Consider the following 21,212-nt stretch of genomic DNA (forward strand, 5'->3'; position numbering starts at 1 on the left):
AAACACTGTTGCAGAGAGTTGTGCACTCTTTTCCTTCCTTTCCACAATAACGAGCCAACTCTCTGGCACCCCAACATGGCATGATATGTGCACAGAAAACAAGCAAATCATAGACATACAAAAGAATAAATTTAACAAGCTTTTCCCTAAAAGGCACTCATCCTCATCAACTACAACCACTACATCTACAACTACAAAGACAAGTGGCAACCTTGCAAATGCTGATAAATACAACCTCGAGCTTGACATGCCAAAACAAAGCAGGCCAAATCAATTCATAAATACATCATTGGTAATATATAGGCTTGTGCCAAACCAAGATTACTACAATACACTAAGGCAAGTGAGTCTAGAAAAACACTTTCTTTTAGACGAGATAATGTTGAACAAGAGAATCGAACGAGAGAAACACTTTCATATTTTCCTGATAGAAAATGTAGGCATGGGGAAAACATTCACGTTGCTTGCTATTGTACAAGCTCTATTACGGCATTACTCATACAAAGACTCTTCCAACCTTGAACTCCCAAAGGTTCTTCTTCTAGCTTACATAGGAAAAGTAGCATTCAACATTCGTGGGACAATAATTCACTCGAGTCGGCCTTGCACTTACCACTCATGGCAAGCCACTACACAAGCCTATCTGCCAAAAAGCTTCAAGAACTATCGCTACTCTATAAAGACCTAGAGCTAGTTGTGTTTGATAAAATTTCTTTGATTGGACACAGCACACTTGTTGTAGCAGTAGACATGCAACTACGATAGATCAAGCACAACCACTCGTAACCTTTCGGAGGCATCATTGTCCTGCTATGTGGGGATTTATGTCAAGCAAGCCCAACCAAAGACTCATGGATTTTTACTAACAACTCCACTGCAACATCGACAATGGCATCCTACTAGGAAAACAATGTCTATCAATACGAACTGCAAAGACCAATGTGACAAACAAACATTGAATACCTTCACGCATTAAACAAAATAAGAAATGGGGTGCACACAGAAGAAGATATTTCATACTTGATCAATAGCTTCATGAGGAAACCTTTAGACAAGAAACCAATTCCACATTTCTTCTACACTAATACTGCAAAAGATATTCACAACAAAGAGGTTTTTCACTTGCTACAAGGCAATGAACATGTTCTTATTGCAATAGACAAGAAACACAAAACTTGCAACAAAAACATAGCAATTCCAGACAACTGAAAAAACACAGCGGGCTTACATAAGACATTGCACTTGAAAAAAGAAATCATAGGTGAGCTTTTTTCAAGAAACATAGACATACCAGATGGCCTAGTGAATGGTTCAGATAGAATTTTCAAAGGTGCAAGCCTTCAAGCGTTGCCACCTTGCATTTGGATTCTATTTGGTAATCCTAAAATAGGACAACGAGCCCACTTGGAAAACAAAACACTTTACACCGACGATGTTCCCTTCAATTGGACTCTAATACACCAAGTCACAAGAGAATTCCAAGTGGGAAAGAACAAACTAAACACAATAACACAAGTCCACTTTCCAGTTCAACCAACAACAGCTCCAACAATTCACCATTTTCAAGGACTAACCATGGACGCTCTAGCATTTGACCCATCAAACATTAAAGCCCATGGGCCTACATACACAACACTTTCACGTGTGAGAAATCTAGACAATCTTTACCTAGTTAAAAAATTACAAGCAAAACACATAAAAGCAGACAATAACATTCAAAAGGAGATAAAACGCTTGAGGAGGACATGACAATGGCTGCCAAAGCAATTAAACTTCGGCACACAATAATTGAGCCACTCTCTAATCACTAAACACAAGATCGCTAACAAGGATGTTTTTATCGTAGATAGCAATACTTATATATTAATATAAATCTTGGCGAAAGTTTATCAAGCTAGTTTTTTTAGTTTCATAATATTTGTAGAACATATTACAATTTTATATATTTTCTTTTGAATTTTAAAGAAAAGCTTGTAAATCCCGGTGAAACTTTAAATTTTTTCTCATTAAAGTTTCAAATCTTGGCAAATTTTTCAAAACTTTATTTTTATCAAGGCATACAAATTTTTGACACCAATATAAAAGTTTCACTTCTTAACGAAACTAATAGCAAAAAAACGTTTATCCATGATCGCTAAAGGCTCACAAGGCAGACAATCTAAGGGACAAAATCCTACTAAGTGCAACAATTTTGTGCCTCAAAAATTAAGTTGCCAATGTTCACTTCCATAGAAGAAATATCAAGAGCAAGAATAGCAACTTGCTACAAAAACAGTGTTCAACTAATGCAGAACAAATACATTATTGATCGAGGGTGCCAAATTCTTCTCACAATATTTGATAACAACTCCGCAAACACATTCGCTATAATCAACATATACAAGCCGCCCAAACTCCCACCGCAACATTGATTGCTATCTTGAATGTAATTCTCTAACCACAAACTATTGTAGGTGAGTTCAACATCAACTAGAACTCAAACTCAAGCACTACACAACTTCATAAATTCATGAGCAGTTTCCATATGACACAATTGATTCGACACATGGATCGACTCTTCACCATATTTGGATAAACAACCCCCAAGTCCACAAAATCTATGGAGCTAATTACATTTATTGGTCCAACCACTAGCTTCTTTACACAACACTAGATCTCGGGACAGGCCAGGTCAGAGTGCAAAGGTCGCTCCTGCCAAAGGATTGCTCCATTTGTTTCTCATTGCTTTTGGAGATTTCTTCAGTGCTTTTGGAGGTTTCTCGATTGCAAATTCTCCATTGCAGCCAGGCCAAAAAAACTGTCGCCCACGGTTGCATCTACTATGTTTTATTACGGCTGGAACCTCCGTCACTCTTGTCCTGCACGCGCGAATACGGTCGAGTCTGGACAATCTGGTGGCGAACAGCGAGGTTTAGAAAAGCCTTGCCTTGTTATTCGCTATCACATTTGTCCCGATTTCTAAGAAATTCATGCACTTTGCAATGCCTCTATGACGATTTGCGCCGTTCGATAACTGAGTATCATTTTAGAATTAGGCCTGGGCTGGAACTCCATTTAAGTCAACGGTGTACATCCAGCTAGCCCCTCACCATTGAATTCATCGAGAGGGATACACTCGATGAAGGATCCTTGTCCATAGTAATTGTGAGGGCTATTCTGCTGTGTGAAACGGGATGATTGTAACAGACACCTTGTACCCTGACTTCAATATATATGTACGATAGAGGCTACACCCCTTTGTCATCATCAAAGCGATTACAGTGCGAACTTTTCTCGGTCACTCAAAAGTACTCCCGTCGCTAGCCATAAGTTCAGCATACAGCAGTCAATCGCATTTTCGTTTTTTACTAGATATTCCTTACTAAGCATTGACATAGACGTTCATGTCTTTGTTGTTGTAGACGCTCTTGATCGTCAGCGCAATGGCAACCAGCGCGTCCACTTTAAGCGGGGTTTCCTTTACCAAGAACACGAACTTATTGCTTCTCAGCTTTGTCCTTGTAAGTCTTTGGTTTCCGCAAGCCTTTTGCGACTTAGTTCCCGTGCTCACCACCTTCTATACATACTCAGCTCCTCAGGACTGTTCACCGCAAAATGGTGATGCGGCCACCTGGAGTTATACTGGGTGTGGCTGCATTGACATTCCACTCTACGGTCGTGCTGGTTACTTCTATCAGTATGTAGATAACACGGCCTCCGTCTACAACACGTTGGGTTGCCAAGGAGATGCTGCGACAAATTTCGGCACTCAGACACTAGGAGATTGTAACGCCTTTGGATGGCAGAGTATCAAAATCAATTGCTGATCTGCTTGGCCTGAAATAATTACAGCTACTGTGCATGCTCTAAAGTCCAGGCCCGGACTGAAATGAAGAACTCACTGTGCACCGTAACTACTATGGTGTTGTGTAATATAGATATCGTGGTTGTGTAATACAACACTACTCGACCGTATCATGCAAATCTCATAATTTCTCGCAAAAATAAAACTTAGCATGCAAACTTGTTTCAAATGGCTTGCCAAAAAGCAAGGAGCTCTCCATGATCCGAAGCATAAATATTAACTTCATTTGCGGTAGGCACGTGGAGCAGGTAACTACTAACTCAAAATTGAAGCTACTATTTTATCGAAAATTTAAGGATAAAAGCGAATGGTGGACATGAGACGCGACACAGGGTCCGTTACCACCCGATCCTCCCTGTAAATGTCAGGGGTGGTGATTTATTATTGCAGATTTTGTGATGTCCATATTTTGGAAGCTGTCGAAGTCCAACAAATACATGAATAAGGCAATGCAATGACTAATCCTCGTTGTAGTAATTTATACAATATTGTCACATGGACTACAACCATATGAATATAGGTATAGTCATCATTCGATCTTGCGTCCATCTTGGATTTCATTGCTCCCTCACATCGATAACATGCATTAAACGAGAGAAATATTGTTGTAAGAATTCAGATCAAAAACAAAAGAAATTGAATGTACAAGTAATTAAAAATATTTATATTATAATATATAATATATAACTATTATAACCACACATAGTGTGGGCAGGGAGGTGGCGTGCTTCTTTCCCCAAAGAGTTATAATCCGAGAGAACGGACCCTTCCCTGGACAGTGAGATAATGCAGAGAATAGTAGCACGGAGGATAAGTCTCACAAATGGATAAGAAACTGGCATATTACATGAATGTCAATAGTCATAATTATAGTAGAGCACCAAGAGACGATATCCCAAAAACTTGCCAATGTGAGCCTAAGAGGATTTGCATGCATCCTTGAGCGAGATGATTCCAACATTCTCAGATCGTTTAGTAGACTCTGGACATTAGAAAAAGAGAACTATCATTAGAGAACTTTCGAAGTACAGCACATAACATTCTCACTCTCCACTTGACTAGCATCACGTGCCTCTCCAACCTCAGAAAAATGAGAGTTTGAACACTCTAGTTAGTCGAGCTTTTAGGCTTTTGAGAGTAGAGCAAAGGGTCGTCGTGAGGCTCTCCAAAGCTTCACATGCCAAGGCTATGCCATGTTGGGCTTCATCTCTTCAAGGCCCTTGCTATGCTTATGTGCTAGCACCTGCTTAAGCACCAGATCCATCTTGGCTACTTGCAACTACTTAACACCAAATCCTAGAGACTGGTTGGCTTCTAACAATCTCACCACAGTGTATCCACTGTAGCTAATGTGACGCACAGAGTGATAGAGAGATAGATAGATCAATCAACATCATTTCCATAGAGCTCTAATCATTCAATTACCTCAGAACCTCAAATGAATTCAATGCCATAGAATACTCAAAGAAATTCCTTTGAAAAAGTAATGAATTCAATGAACATGTTTAAAATAAATGCCATGTCCAATATATTACAAAGCATCAAATAGTTCACAAGGCAATCAACATTTGACTTCATAGATGAACATGCAAGAGAAATACAATCAATGAGTCACCAATTGGAAAAGAAAGCTACAAGGCACAAAAGGAAAGTATGTAAGTATTAAGAGGTGACAAATCATGGCACCAATTCCAGAACCCAAGAAGCATGTAATCATATCCGAACGGAATATACAAGAGACTATAATGAAAGTTTATTGTAAGAAACTTTACCAATGTGTGAAAGATGGAGGTTAAAAATAAAGCAAGAGGCTCCTATACAAAGCACAGCCATAAGGAAATGGTGATTTATCCAAGAAGATGGTATTCCATCCATGGACTCATGGCTTAGTTGTGGGAAGAATGAATTGCACACTAGGGAAACCAAATGGCTACAGGGTGGTAAGATTGTTTGCCTCATTAAAAATTATGTAGTTTGAGAGTTGATGTTCCATTTAGTATGAATTTCACATGTATTGCTTGTTTCCTTATGTGCTGAAGAGTCCATTGGAGGAAGCACAAACTCGAAGAACAAATCTAATAGAGAGTATACATTGTAGCTACTTATATGCTGATTAAGGAGATAAAATTCAAAATAACCTTGTATTATGCTTGTGTTGCTTACATGGGAAATACATTGGCACAAAGTGAAATGCAGCATGCTTACATGGTCAGTAGCCTCATACAATAGGATCACCATGGTGAGTTGACATGGCTGATTTGAGCCATTGTGATGGTTGACATCATTGGTTTGAGCCATTGTGTGATTGTTAATATGGTTGGTTTGATCCATCAAGGTGTCATGGATAACTTGAGCTATCATAGTGATCGAGGTTGTTGTTTTGAGTGACTAATCATGGCTGGTTTGAGCCATCCCTTTGGTTGATGTCACTGATTTGATCCATTACAATGGTTGACGTGGTTGTTTTGATTCATTGTAATGGTTGACATCAATGGTGTGAGAAATTGAGATGGTTGATGTGCCTAGTCTGATCTTGTGCAATGTCAAATCTCCTCCATCTAGAACCATGCACATAGCATCAAGTAGAGCATTGCAAAACTTCCATGCGCCACAATTGATATGAGTTAAGAGACTATAAAGAGGAGCTATGAAAATATCAAGGTAAGTTGAAAATTGAGTCCCTCCACTGTGGTAATCATCACGTTGCTAAAAACATTGGACAAGCACATGGATTATTACACATCATTATGAGCCCATCGCCGATGTTTTAATTCCACTCACCAGCACTCATCCCATAGCACCCCCAAAATAGTTCTATGATTAGCTATACCCAAGAGAAACCAACCACCTAAAGGGATTCATTAACATCGATAGCTAGATTGTACTTGGTAGGATTCATTAACATGAAATAGCTCACCACTATTATGTCCATTTATCAGATTAGGAATTGTTTAAGGGTGGTATGTTAGGCCCTCTCTTCTTTTCTTGCTTTATCTCTCAGGGGGGTCACTATGTATAAACCCTCTATATCATGTGCGTTCAAGGCCTATATTTAAAATCCCTTATTTGTAAAAGATTTGATTAATAAAATGTAACCCTTTTCTATACAAATCTGTAAATTTTTCCCAAAATTATTTTAAATAGTCCCTTATGTATATTTATTTCTGTAAATTTTAGGAATAAAAAATATCCTTCTGTTGAACTCATGTGATAGGGTTACATATGATGAGTGACCCCCCCGAGCTTTATCTCCTATTTTGGCCTTCTCTTTGGTTTGTTAGCCTTAAAACTTTGCACATTTGGCCTTCTCTCTAGTTCTGACATTCCAAATTCTTGTATATATTCATGAAGACCTTTATGGTACATTAGTTTCTTCATTACATTTATAGGTAGAGAATATGTAACAAGTTTGCTATTTCTTTTTGAGCTTGTTGTTTTGGATGCAAGTGAGAAACCACATATTAAGCATGTGAAGTTACAACTTGAAGTGGCAACTAATTTGTGCTCCTCACTATGAAGGGAAGTTTTCTTCTCTACAAGAAGTATGGGGTTCGGAAGGCCCTTAGCATTGGTTTGTATTGAAAATTTCTTTAGGAAGAAAAAATGACAATCCACTTTGGTTTCAATATAGGAATGGCTAAATCCACTAAGGTGGCTAGGAAAAGACTCCTGCTATAGAAACTCCTTGAACTAATAATAAAGGTGAGCCCAAGTCTCATTAGTTAATCATGTCGAAATGCTACAAGAACTTGCATATATATGAATGAAAAAGAGAACAGACACTAGATTGAGCCAAGAGTCTCTTGGAAATGATCTGAAATAAGTGTCCAATCTCTTGGGAAAGTATATCTTCCTCTTGTTTTTCATACAAGTTTTTGTTTACCTTATTTTTCTTCTCTTTCCATTTCTCTTTTATTTTTTGTGTAGGTTTTTTGTCTTTAGAACAACAAAACAACTAAATTTGTATGATTGGACTTATTCTAGTCTTACAAAGGTATATATAAATCTCCAAGGAAAGTCATTGTACACAGACTAGGAGAGTGAGGATGTAGCTATAGGTGTATCCATATCCTTCTCTAAGAATTGTGCATGATTCTAAGGCATATAGGAGAACTCTGTATCCACACCACTCTCACATCACATATGACTCCATCCCAGGAATATTGATTCTAAACAATGCAATGTCTAGATCCTTGAATCCGATCTCTCTTGCATAAATGTCTCAGTGGTTCAAATTGGCTAAGATGGGAACTCGATGGGAAGCCAAAAGGATCTTGGCAATGGTAGGGATGCCTCAAGCTGCCTTGAGAGGGGGTATTACTTGGGAAGTGCTTAATCAACTCTTCGTCCTGAGGGCCCAAAAGGAGATTGGAAGGAGATTGAAAATATGTAGTTTGACTGGGCTCCTCCCTCGCTGACTTCATTGCCTTCTTCCACTCACGCTTGTGAGCGGTGTGGGGCGAGCCCCTTGGAGGTTGACTTGCCTCAAGCCTGGCAAGCTCTGCTAGTGCCTGCCTCTTAAGGGAAGATCTTTTATTGCTAAGTATCGTAACAATCTTTGACTTCCCCCATTTATCTGTGAACTGGCGATTGGGGGGGTTAGGATACCTAGAGCGAACAGTAGCGAGGGTCTCATCAGCCAACCTCTTTGGGTGGTCTTTATAGTGGATAAAGCAATCTCTGTAATTGCTAGCAATTACAGAGCGCATGAAGGCCATGATGTCCTTCCCCCGCGCATCCATCAAGATGCCTCCTGTCTGAGTGATGTCATAATAAATCGTACCATCACCCAGAGGCACGTCTAAATCATCTGAATCATCCTCCTCCTCACCGCCACATGGCCCAAAGCACTGTGCCATGCATCCGCCACCGCTCTCCCTACTACTACGCCTACTACCCTGTCGTGTCGAGCTCGTACGCTGGCCACTCGTAGCTAGGGACTGCACGGGACTACGCTGACCACTCGTAGCTGGAGAACCGAGTCTCGACGGCTGGGGAGTACGTCGACGGCTCGTCGAGACAGAAGAACCTCCTGACGGCATGGGGGAAGGGGCATAAGACGGGATGGCAGAAGGGACATAAGATGGCATGGGGGAAGGGGCATAAGATGGTACGAGGGAAGGGGCATAAGACGGCTGTGCGGACTCCGCTGGGGTGATCTCAGGCGGTGTGGGGTAGCTCGGAGGCTGTAGTGCCGACTCCTGGGGAGTGTTAAGGGTACCCATCATGTACCCGTATAACTCCACAGGACTAGGAGGGTGCCCTAAACGATTATATAAATCCTTCCAAATCGATTCCCACAGATCAGGTGAGCTAGAAGCACTTCCTGGCCACATGTTGAACTGGAAAATAGGAAACAAATCTATTACTTTGGGAGCTGAGAAGAAAGGGGAAAAAAAAAGAGGCTCTGTCAGAGCACGTCTATAGACCCATCTGATCTGCGTGTTTATAGACGCATCTAACAGAGCATTTAATAATTCAAGTAAAAGCACATCTAACAGTCCGTCCAACAATCCATCTAACAGAGCGTTTACAAGTGCATCTAACAGTCCGTCTAAACATCCATCTAACAGCGCATTTAAAAGCGCGTTTAACAGTGCATTTAAAACTCCGTTTAATAGGGCGTCTGTGTGAGCGTCTACATACGTGTCTGTGTGTGTCTGTAACAAGCGAGACGCGTAGATAGATGCGCCTATAGACGCGCGTTTAGATGTGCCCTCAGACGCACCTATACACGCGCTCCGATAGGCGAGAATACTAAAAAGTCGAAAAGGACGTTTCGCCCGACAAAAGAACGTGTCGCTCATACCTAGATCCTGCGTTTCGTGGATGTGAGAAAGTACAAAACTGGAAAGAGCAAGCAAGAACAACTTCAAAAGGACTTACTTGGAAAAAGGTACGGAAGGATCTTTCTTTTCCAAACTTGTTTCTTCTCCTTGTTTGTACTCCTCTTCTTTAGGCTTGGAAGCAAGTGTAGGTACGGTCCCTTTCTCTTGAGTGAAAGCTTGGAACTATGTATGGGAGGCTCTCTCTTAAGCTTCGAATCTATAGAACTGCTAATAAAGAAGGAAGAAAGCCGCTCACGAAGTTTAAGTAATGAAAAGAAAAGCAAAGCGAGTGGCACGCCGAAAAGCAGGTTTAAAAGCCGCGTCTATAGTCGCGTCTATTAGCGTGTCTATAGTCGCATCTGAATACACAGAGTAGATGCGTCTATAGTCGCGTCTATTAGCGCGTCTACAAGCGCGTTTAAATACACAGAGTAGACACACGTTTAGACGTGCAGTTAGACGCGAGGTTAGACGTGACTATAGACGCGGCACAGAGTTTAAGTTAAGCATTTGAAGAAGAGCAAATTTGGTGGGTTGTTTGTTTGTAGGATGTCTCCATCTTCAACAAGCAGCTCCAGTGAGGATGAATCCCTCCGTATCCACCATCGCGAAATGTGGTTGGAGCAAAAAATCAAATGTATGTGTGATCGATGTCGAGGAAACATGTATCGTGCACGCAGGATTACGCTCAATCATATCTCAAAGTATGGAGAATGGGATGTGACCGTAAACAGGGTAAGGGTTTGTAAGTTAAGGTTGATTGAGATACCTATGGGTGTTCATATGTTTGAGTTATGATCCCGTTTTAATTTGATACAGGATGCAGTGCCACACCCGCACATGTTACCCTATGCCCATCGTGAGGAGGCGAAGCGTCGGCGATATGAGGTGGGATCTTCAGGAGGGACCGTTACGGATGCATGGAGTGATGGTGATAGTAGCCCTCCGCCATTACCTCATGAAGCCGTGGAGGAGGAGGTGTTTGATGATATGGTGCGGGATTTATATGTCCATCAAGGGAGGGATAATAGCATGGAGCAGGATGATCTTTTTACCGTAGCATCGACTCCACTGTTTGAGGGGTGCACATTCTCTGTTCTACGTGCCTCCCTTGAGTTACTAAACTTGCAAACCATCTGGAGCAGTGCAAGTTTGAATGCATTACTCAAGTAAGCTTTAAAGTCGATTTTGCAAACATGGTGAATTATGCTAGTGGGTCAATTACTCGAATGCTTTTCCTCATTTATGGTCTTCACGTGCAGGCTATTGTGTAAAATGCTTCCAAGGGAGAATAAATTACCGACCTCAAGAGATATGGCAAGGCAACATGTGACCTCTCTTGGAGGATTAGATTACAAGCGCATCCATGCATGTGTCAACGATTGCGTTTTGTTTCATGGACTACATAAGGATGCAAGAGAGTGCCCTACTTGTGGAGAGCCAAGATATAGAGCAGATCTCAAAACCTTGGACGTGCCTCGTAAGGTATTGTGACATTTTTCCATAATCCCTCGCATCCAACATATGTTCAAGTGCAAATCTATTGCAGACCTCATGTCATGGCATTCCTCCCATCGATCAACCGATGGCAAGTGGAGAACTCCCGCAGACTCTCCTGCGTGGAAGCATATTGAAGACACATGGCCAAGCTTCAAGGAAGAACCTAGGAGCTTGAGACTTCGATTGGGTATGGACGGTGTGAACCCATTTGGTCTCAAAAGCACGTCTTATAGTGTATGGCCAGTGGTATTGGTGAATTACAATCTTCCACCCTCTATGGCTATTAAGAAAGGACATGTCATGCTGTCCCTTCTAATTCCAGGGAAACATAAAGTCAAAAACCCTGATGTTTATTTGGAGCCTTTGATTGATGAGCTAGAGATACTTTGGAGAGGTATCGAGGTGCATGATGTGAGCAGGCCTCCCTCGTTACGAGACTTCAACTGCAAAGCAGTCTTGATGTGGACGATGCATGACTTCCCAGGCTATGGCGAGTGTTCAGGTAAGCATTGCATTTTTTAATTATGAATAGGCAAAGGACGTGGCACCCTAAACCCACCTTCCACTCTTAATTGCATCTATTGTTTCAGGTCTCACTACATCGGGTTACCATGCATGTCCTATTTGTGGTCCTTCGCTAGTTGCCTCACGGGCAGACGCATTGAATAAGGTCATCTATGAGAATCACCATCGATTTCTCCCACCTGATCATCCTAGATATGTTGCCCCTTGGAATGAAGTCCTCCTACAATCACTCACTGCGGGAGATTGGATGAGAATTTGGGACGGTTCCACGACTCCTCCACCACTTGGCATGAGCCGGTAAGGATTTGTAACTATTGGCTGGAAGTAAAGATTGTCTATATTGATTGAAAGTGAAGATTGCATGCTAACACTTTATTTTGTTTAGATACTCCATCTTTTATCGTTTACCATATTGGTCCCACCTCAAGATCAATCACCTGCTCGATCCCATGCATATCTTCAAGAATGTGGCATCTACCATTTGGGAGCATTTGAATGGGACACGAGATTCGGCAGGCATAAGGAAGGATCTACGTACCACAGGGAGGATGCGTGAAGCTTGGCCTCAAGAGAGACCAAATGGGCGTGTTTTTTTACCTCGTGCACCGTGGATGTTATCAAAGCTAGATATGGCGACGGTGAAGCGCGCTATTACTACAATTTGTACTCCCACTGGATGCATGAGGTGTTTGAAGGGAGCCTTTACAAAGAGCAAGAAAAGAGGTGTAGAGCAATTATATGGCTTGAAATCTCATGATTGGCACAAGATGCTCCAAGTAAGTATTTTATATGCATAATATCTTTTTCCTTTCAAATTTGTGAGTGAATAGCTATAAGCAACTAATCAACCACCTCCTCACGGGTTCAGTTCATACTACCTACCAGCATTTCACGTAGTGCATCAAAGGACGTGAAAGATTGTATTTACAAGATGGGCGAGCTTGTGAGGTATGTGAGCTCAAAGGAAATAGATCCCACCACGCTTGAGAATGCTCGGGTTATGTCAGTGGAGGCGGTTTGTTTAGTGGAGGAGACATTTCCACGTTCTATTCTCACAAGCCAACTACATCTCATAGTACATTTGGTGGATGAGATTGCTATATGCGGTACTATACATGCACGATGGTTGTTCTTTCTTGAGCGCTTCATAAAGACGTTGAAGGGCTTTGTGAGACAAAATGCAAGACCCGAAGGTAGCATGGCCGAGGGTTGGTTGGTACAAGAGTCACTTGTATATATTTCTGAGTTTCTTGTTGATGTGGATAGCTCTCTCCCACGACTATGGAGAGATGATGAAGACCTAAGGATGACCTCTATTGTGCCTCAAGGAAAAGGACGCAACAAAGTAATAGACACCGAGTTGCGTAATAGTATCAACCTCTTTTGTGTGCTTAATAGTGATGTGATGAAAAGATGGGTGACAAGATACGAGGATGCAAAGGCAAGAAGACAAGAAGAAAGGGCCCTCTTTCGTACACACCACGGATCTCGTATGCCATACCCTCAGCATCTAAGAGCACTTCCAAAGGATATTCATGTGGATTGGCTACTTGATGAAATGGAGAAAGCAGAGAAAGACGAGGGGATGCATATCACAATGGAAGAATGGGAGTATGCTAGGGGATGCATGAGCAAGGTGGGTATATAGAATGTTATGCATAAGTTAGGAGCTTTTTATAATTAAGATTGCTTATTTAATTGATTTTTTCTTGGTGTAGTGCACTATGTTCAATGCTATATGGTGTGAGGGCAAGCATTTTTGAACACAATGGATTGATGATAAGAGAAACACACAAGATTGCAGCGTCATTGCTAGCTTTGAGGGAGCCAATGGAGCCATGGATGATTATTGTGGCATAATCCAAGATATCATTATGCTTGACTTTCGACGCTTCTTTGTGTATGTTTTGGATGTAAAGTGGTTTAAGGACGTGGTGGAAAGAGGCCCTATTGCAACAATCAAACACCATGCAAGTGGCTTTGTAACTATTGACTCCACAAAGTTTTGGCAAAGTAGGAAGGACACACTAGTACTACCGCAACAATGTGAACAGGTACTGTGCACACACATAAAAATACTCGCTTTTAAATATTTGATGCAAGAAAAGTAACATGATTGTATTTGTGTTTGAATTAGGTTGTCTATCAACCAATGGTGGATAATAATAGATGGTGGCATGTCATACCTATTATGCCACGTTCCAAAGTGATGTATAGTACATTTACTAATATGGAGCGTATGGAGGATGATCATGGCCATGGATGTGATGATGACCGTGATACAAGAGAGGAGGATGATCATGAGATAGGAGATATACATATTGAGGCCGGCATTACCCGTGAGGACGAGCCTACCATTGGAGATGTTGATTTCGATGAGCACATGAGTGGCACAAGTAGTAGTGGGTTGAATGTATTTGTAGATCTAAACACTTGTTTGGATTTTGAAGTAGATAGTTTGGCAAGGGTTGATCTCATTGAAGATGAGATTGAACCGTAGCCCACAATTGATATTGGCAATACTATTTTACATATTGTCTCATTCTCCTCATTTCACTTAATTCTTGTATATGTGGGCTTGCAAAAAATTATGTGCAGGCGCAAAAGGGAGCGCAGAAGGGAGTGTGGAAGGCAGCGAGGACTAGTCATAGAAGTAGTGCTAGCTACTCCTTTTTGTACTTAAAGCCACTGGCTTGGCTTCGTGCCTCTTGTATATACACTTCTCTTTTTTTTTTTACTTGAAGCCACATGACGTGGCTTAGCTTCCTTATTTTTTGTACTTGAAGCCACATGACGACGTGGCTTAGCTTCGTGCTATATGTACATACAAGCACTTTTTGAGCTTTCAATTTTATTGTGTTTTGGAGTTGTAATGTTTTATTTGGAATTGTAATTAAAATGTGGTTGGCTGTAAGAATTGAATTACACAATGTGGAAATGGGATTCTTGTAACTATATAGCATACACAACATACACAGCATTCTGTAAATTTAAAAAAAAATATTATAAAGCACGTCTATTAGTGCGTCTATAAACGCGTCTATATACACGTCTGTCTGCAAACGTCTATTTTTGCATCTATAAACGTGTTTATAAGAGCGTCTATTTAAGCGTCTATATTAATTCATAGCCCAAAAAGTGCTTGTTTATACATATAGCATGAAGCCAAGCCATGTCCTATGGCTTCAAGTACAAAAATAAGAGGAGTGCATATATAAGAGAGGCACGAAGCTAAGACAATGGATTCAAGTACAAAAAAGAGTAGCTACCACTAATTCTATGACTAATCTAAGTTCTCCACATCCTCGCTCCCTTCTTCCTCATCTTCTTCCTCTTGATCAGCCCTAGGGCCCTGTAAATGAGGGATAACATGTATTAATGTATGGAAAATCAAATCTTTATTTACAATATTGACATTATTTAATTACTTTTAAATACCTAGGGGGGCGCTCCAGTAGCTTGGATATACTACTCCTTAGTAATCAACCCGTCATCATAGAAGTGCCTCCATGTATCTCCTCTGCAATGGTGATGGTGGTAGGCTGTTTCGATAGGAGTAGGGTACCTGCCCACGATATCAAGCTGCAAGATGACACAATTTGCGGAGGGGTTAATACATAGAAACAACCTCCTAATAAACCACATAAACACAATGTAATTTAAGATTGATACTTATAAATTGGGCCTCCCATGATTCAACACCCCCTGCTCCAAAATGCACTTTTCCCTCAGGGGGGTCACTATGTATAAACCCTCTATATCACGTGCGTTCAAGGCCTATATTTAAAGTCCCTTATCTGTAAAAAATTTCATTAATAAAATGTACCCCTTTTCTATACAAATCTGTAAATTTTTTCCAAAACTATTTTAAATAGTCCCTTATGTATATTTATTTCTGTAAATTTTAGAAATAAAAAAAAATCCTTCTGTTGAACTCACGTGATAGGGTTACATATGATGAGTGACCCCCCCGAGACTTTTCCATATTGCTCCTTTGTGCCTCCACGTGCTGCAGACTAGGGTCTGCCTTCGTTGCCTTCATTGCTTTCTTCCAGTCATGCTTGTGAGTGGTGTGGGGCTGGCCCCTTGGTGGTTGACCTCTCTCTCTCCTGGAAATCTCAGCTAGTGCCTGTCTCTCTTAAGCGAATATCTTTTATTGGCAAGTATCATAACAATCTTTGACTTTTCCCATTTACTTTTGTGAACTGAACATTGGGGGGATTGGGATACCTAGAGCAAACAACAGCGAAGGTCTCATTAGCCAACCTTTTTGGCTACTCTTTGTAGTAAATAAAGCAATCTCTATAGTTGTTAGCAATTACAGAGTGCATGAAGGCCATGATGTCCTTCTCGTGTGCATCCATCAAGATGCCTCTTGTCTAAGTGATGTCATAGAAGATCATACCATAACCCTATGGCATGTCTGCATCATCTGAATCATCCCTGCCCCCACCACTACCTCCCCCCAAAGCATTGTACCATGCATCCCCCACTGCTCTCCCTGCTACTATGCCTACTGACCATGCCTACTGCCCCATCATGTCAAGCTAGTATGCTAGCCACTCGTAGCTGGAGAAGTGACTCTCAACTGCATGAGAGTATGCCCTATCATGTCGAGCTAGTATGCTGGCCACTCATAGCTGAATAAGTGACTCTCAACTACATGGGAGTACGCCGGTAGCTCTACAAGGCAGAAGGGCCTCCTAACCGTAGGGGGGGAGAAGGGGCTTTGCTTGTAGCCTGCTGGGTTGTCTTGACTCCACTGGGGTAATTTTTTGTACTGCCGACTCCTGGGGTTTGTTTAGAGTACCCGTCATGTATGTGTATAACTCCTTAGGAGTAGGAGGGTGGCCCAAAATGTTATATAACTCTCGAAAGATGGCATCTCAAAGATCAGGTGAGGCTAAAGAGCTTCCTATCCACATGATGAACTGAAGAAAAGAAAAGAAGAAGATTACCATTGAGCATGCCCTATTTCCATCATGCAAAAGAAAAAATAGAGTGACAACCTGATATTGAGCAAGCCTTTACAGACTCGTGCATTCTTTGAATTAGAGTGACAGAAGTATGTATCTGCTTGCTCAATGTCAGTCTATTGAAGCTTCACATGGGGAAAAAGAGAGAAGAAAAGAGAGGAAAAAAGAGAGAAAAAGAGAGGGGAAAAGAGAAGGAAAGAGAGGAGAAAAGAGAGAAAAAGAGAGGATAAAAGAGATTAAAAGAGATTTAAAGGAGAAAAGAGAGGAAAAGAGACAAAAAGAGAGAAAAAGGGGAGAAAGTGAAAAGAGAAAAAGTGAGGATAAAAGAGAGAAAAAGAGAGAAGGAAAGAGAGGAGAAAAGAGAGGAAAAGAGAGGAGAAAAAAGAGGGAAAAAGAGAGGAGATAAGAGAGAAAAAGAGAGGAGAAAAGAGAGGAAAAGAGACAAAAAGAGAGGATAAAAGAAAGAAGGAAAAAGAGAGAAAAAGTGAGGATAACAGAAAAAAAAAGAGAGAAGGAAAGAGAGGAGAAAAGAGAGGAAAAGAGAGGAGAAAAAAGAGAGAAAAAGAGAGGAGATAAGAGAGAAAAAGAGAGGAGAAAAGATAGGAAAAGAGACTAAAAGAGAGAAGGAAAGAGAGGATAAAAGAGAGAAGGAAAAAGAGAGAAAAAGTAATAGATAAAAGAGAGAGAAAGAGAGAAGGAAAGAGATGAGAAAAGATAGGAAAATAGAGGAAAAGAGAGGAGAAAAAAGAGAGGAGATAAGAAAGAAAAAGAGAGGAGAATAGAGAAGGAAAGACAGGAGAAAAGAGAGGAAAAGAGATGACAAAAAAGAGAGAAAAAGAGAGGAGATAAGAGAGGAAAAGAGACAAAAAGAGAGGAGAAAAGAGAGGAGAAAAAAGAGAGAAAAAGAAAGGAGATAAGAGAGAAAAAGAGAGGAAAAAAGAGAAGGAAAGAGCGGTGAAAATAGAGGAAAAGAGAGGGAAAAAGAGAGGAACAAAGAGGAGAAAAAAGACTAAAAAAGAATGCTCCATCATGCATGCCCTCTTTCTTTATCCCGCCCTTATGCTTCATTCTAATTTTTCTCTTTCTTGGAGCCGCCCTCATGCAATCACTTATTTCCATCATTCATGCAATCCCTTAGAGATCCCTTATTTCCTCTCACGAATGCTTAAGGGAAAGAGAAGGGGAAGGCGAAGGGCAAAGGGAAGAACACATAACAAACCATAAGAAAACTATCATAGCATGTCTATAGATGCATCTAACAGCACGTCTAAAGGTGCGGCTACTTGTTTTCCCAAATATTAGATGTGCTATTAGACACGCTATTTGACGTGTCTATAGATGCACTCCGACAGACGACTTTTTAAAAGAAGCTGAAAATGACATGCACCCAATCCCAAAAAGAACAACACTAGTACCAAAAACATCCCTTTCCTACATACGACAAAGGATGAATCCAAAGAGAGCAACTTTCAAGGAAGACTAACCGCTAAGAGACTTACCTTGGATAGAGGTATGGAAGCTTCTTGTCCTTCTTCAAAGCTACTTCTCTTTCTTCTCTTCCTTGTTTACCCTCTTCTCTTGTATGCTTGGGGATGACTATGTAAGCCTACAGATGAGTGTGGGTGCTTGGAGATAAGTGTGGATGCCCGGAGCTGCGTCTATTAATAGGAAAGCAAGCCGCGCGATGCTAAAAGTATGTGAAGGAAAGCAAACATGCTAAAAGTAGGTTTGAAAATCAGCTTGCAATCTGTGCATCTAAACATGCATCTATCAACGTGGCTACACTATGTTTTAGATGCACCTATAGATGTGTTCCATAGTATAGATGTGGTGTTAGACACGCTTTTAGATGCTACATAGACTTTTGATATTTAAAACTCATGCAAGAATACATTTTTTGGGTTGTTTATCTGTAGGATGTCTTCATCTTCAACAAGTAGCTCCAGTGAGGATGAATCCTCCGTATCCACCATCGCAAAATGTGATTGGAGGAAAAAATCAAATGTATGTGTGATCGATGTCGAGGAAACATGTATTGTAAACGCAGAATTACACTCAATCACATCTCAAAGTATGGAGAATGGGATGTGACCGTAAACATGGTAAGTGTTAAAGAGTTAAAGATGATTAAGATACCTATGGGTGTTCATGTGTTTGATGTATGATCCTTTTTTAATTTTATACAGGATACACTGCCACACCCGCATATGTTGCCCTATGCTCGTCCGTGAGGAGGCGAAGCGTCAGCGATATGAAGTGGGATCTTCAAGAGGGACCGTTATGGATGCATGGAGTGATGGTAATAGTAGCCCTCTGCCATTACCTCATGAGGCCGTGGAGGAGGAGGTGTTAGATGATATGGTGCAGGATTTATATGTCCATCAATCCTCAGGTAGGGTTGATAGCATGGAGCAGGACGATCTTTTTACTGGAGCATCGACTCCACTATTTGAGGGGTACACATTCTCTATTCTACGTGCCTCCCTTGAGTTACTAAACTTGCAGACCATCTATGGATGAGCAATGCAAGTTTGGATGCATTACTCAAGTAAGCTTTAAAGTATATTTTGCAAACATGGTGAATTATGCTAGTGGGTCAATTACTCGAATGCTTTTTCTCATTTATGGTCTTCATGTGCAGGCTATTGTGTTAAATTCTTTCAAGGGAGAATAAATTGCCGACCTCAAGACAAGAGATATGGCAAGACAACATGTGACCTCTCTTGGAGGATTATATTACAACCATATCCATGCATGTGTCAATGATTGCATTCTATTTCATGAACCACATAAGGATGCAAGAGAGTGTCCTACTTGTGGAGAGGCAAGATATAGAGAAGATCTCAGAACTTTGGATTTGCCTCGTAAGGTTCGCAACATTTTTCCATAATCCCTTGCATCCAACATATGTTCAAGTGCAAATTCATTGTAGAGCTCATGTCATGGTATTCATCCCATCAATCAACTGACAGCAAGTGGAGAACTCCCACAGACACTCCTGCATGCAGGCATATTGAAGACACATGGCCAAGCTTCAAGGAAGAACCTAGGAACTTGTGACTTGGATTGGGTATGGACGATGTGAACCCATTTGGTCTCAAAAGCACCTCTTATAGTGTATGGCCAGTGATATTGGTGAATTATAATCTTCCACCCTCTATGGCGATTTAGAAAGGACATGTTATGTTATCCCTTCTAATTCCAGGGAAACATAAAGTCAAAAATCCTGATGTTTATTTGGAGCCTTTGATTGATGAGCTAGAGATACTTTGGAGAGGTATGGAGGTACATGATGTGAGCAAGCCTTCCTCGTCAACGAGACTTCAACTACAAAGTAGTCTTGATGTGGACGATGCATGACTTCGTAGGCTATGGGAGTGTTCAGGTAAGCATTGAACTTTTAATTATGAGTAGGCAATCGATGTGGCACCATGAACCCACCTTGAACTCTTAATTGCGTCTATTTTTCAGGTCTCACTACATTGGGTTAGCAAGCATGTCCTGTTTGTGGTCCTTCACTAGTTGCCTCATGGGCAGATGCATTGAATAAGGTCATCTATGAGAATCACCATCGATTTCTCCCACCTAATCGTCCTAGATATGCCGCCCCTTAGAATGAAGTCCCCCCACAGCCACTCATTGCAGGAGATTGGATGAGAATTTGGAACAGCTCCACGACTCCTCGACTACTTGGCATGAGCCAGTAAGGGTTTGTAACTATTGTGTGGTATATTGAATGTAAATAAAGATTACATGCTAACACCAACTTTTGTTTAGATACTCCATCTTTTATCGACTACCATATTGGTCCCACCTCAAGATCAATCACCTACTTGATCCCATGTATATCTTCAAGAATGTGGCGTCTCCCATTAGGGAACATTTGGTTAGGACACGAGATTCCGCAAGTATAAGGGAGGATCTATGTACCACAGGGAGGATGCGTGAAGCTTGGCCACAAGGGAGGCCAAATGGACGTGTCTTTTTACCTTGTGCACTGTGGAGGTTATCAAAGCTAGAGATGGTGGTGGTGAAGCGAGCTATCACTACAATTTGTACTCCCACTGGATGCATGAGGTCTTTGAAGGGGGCCTTCACAAAGAGCAAGAAAAGAGCTATAGAGGAATTATATGGCTTGAAATCTCATGATTGGCACAAGATGCTCCAAGTAAGTATTTTATGTGCATAATATCTTTTTCCTTTCAAATTTGTGAGTTAATTAGAAGCAAGTAATCAACCATTCCTCATGTGTTTAGTTTATACTACCTACTAGCATTTCTCGTAGTGCATCGAAGGACGTGAAGGATTGTATTTACAAGATGGGTGAGCTTGTGAGATACTTTACAGGATACAAAATGTGAAGCATATCAATGCTCCATGCAAGGTTTTCATATTGCTAATATGGTGTACTTTTTCCTTTCTAGGTATGTGAGCTCAAAGGAAATAGATCCCACCATGCTTGAGAATGCTCGAGTTATGTCAATGGAGGTGGTTTGTTTAGTGGAGGAGACATTTCCATGTTCTACTCTCACAAGCCAA

At 41.0% G+C, this 21,212-nt stretch overlaps 1 protein-coding gene and 1 pseudogene across 1 annotated transcript; both read left to right on the plus strand.

Annotated features, from left to right (window-relative positions):
• Positions 1 to 3,422: 3,422 nt before the first annotated feature.
• On the plus strand, positions 3,423 to 3,806 carry LOC147887123 (antimicrobial peptide 1-like). The gene has a single exon (XM_087394228.1). It carries the CDS (start codon positions 3,423 to 3,425, stop codon positions 3,804 to 3,806), a length of 384 nt encoding a protein of 127 aa, XP_087250354.1.
• Positions 3,807 to 12,628: 8,822 nt separating this feature from the next.
• On the plus strand, positions 12,629 to 13,381 carry LOC147887124 (uncharacterized; annotated as a pseudogene).
• Positions 13,382 to 21,212: the final 7,831 nt, after the last annotated feature.

The sequence above is a fragment of the Dipteris shenzhenensis genome, chromosome 23, assembly GCF_047967505.1.
Source record: "Dipteris shenzhenensis isolate YYH24624 ecotype China chromosome 23, Dip_SZ_1.0, whole genome shotgun sequence".
NCBI lineage: Eukaryota > Viridiplantae > Streptophyta > Polypodiopsida > Gleicheniales > Dipteridaceae > Dipteris > Dipteris shenzhenensis.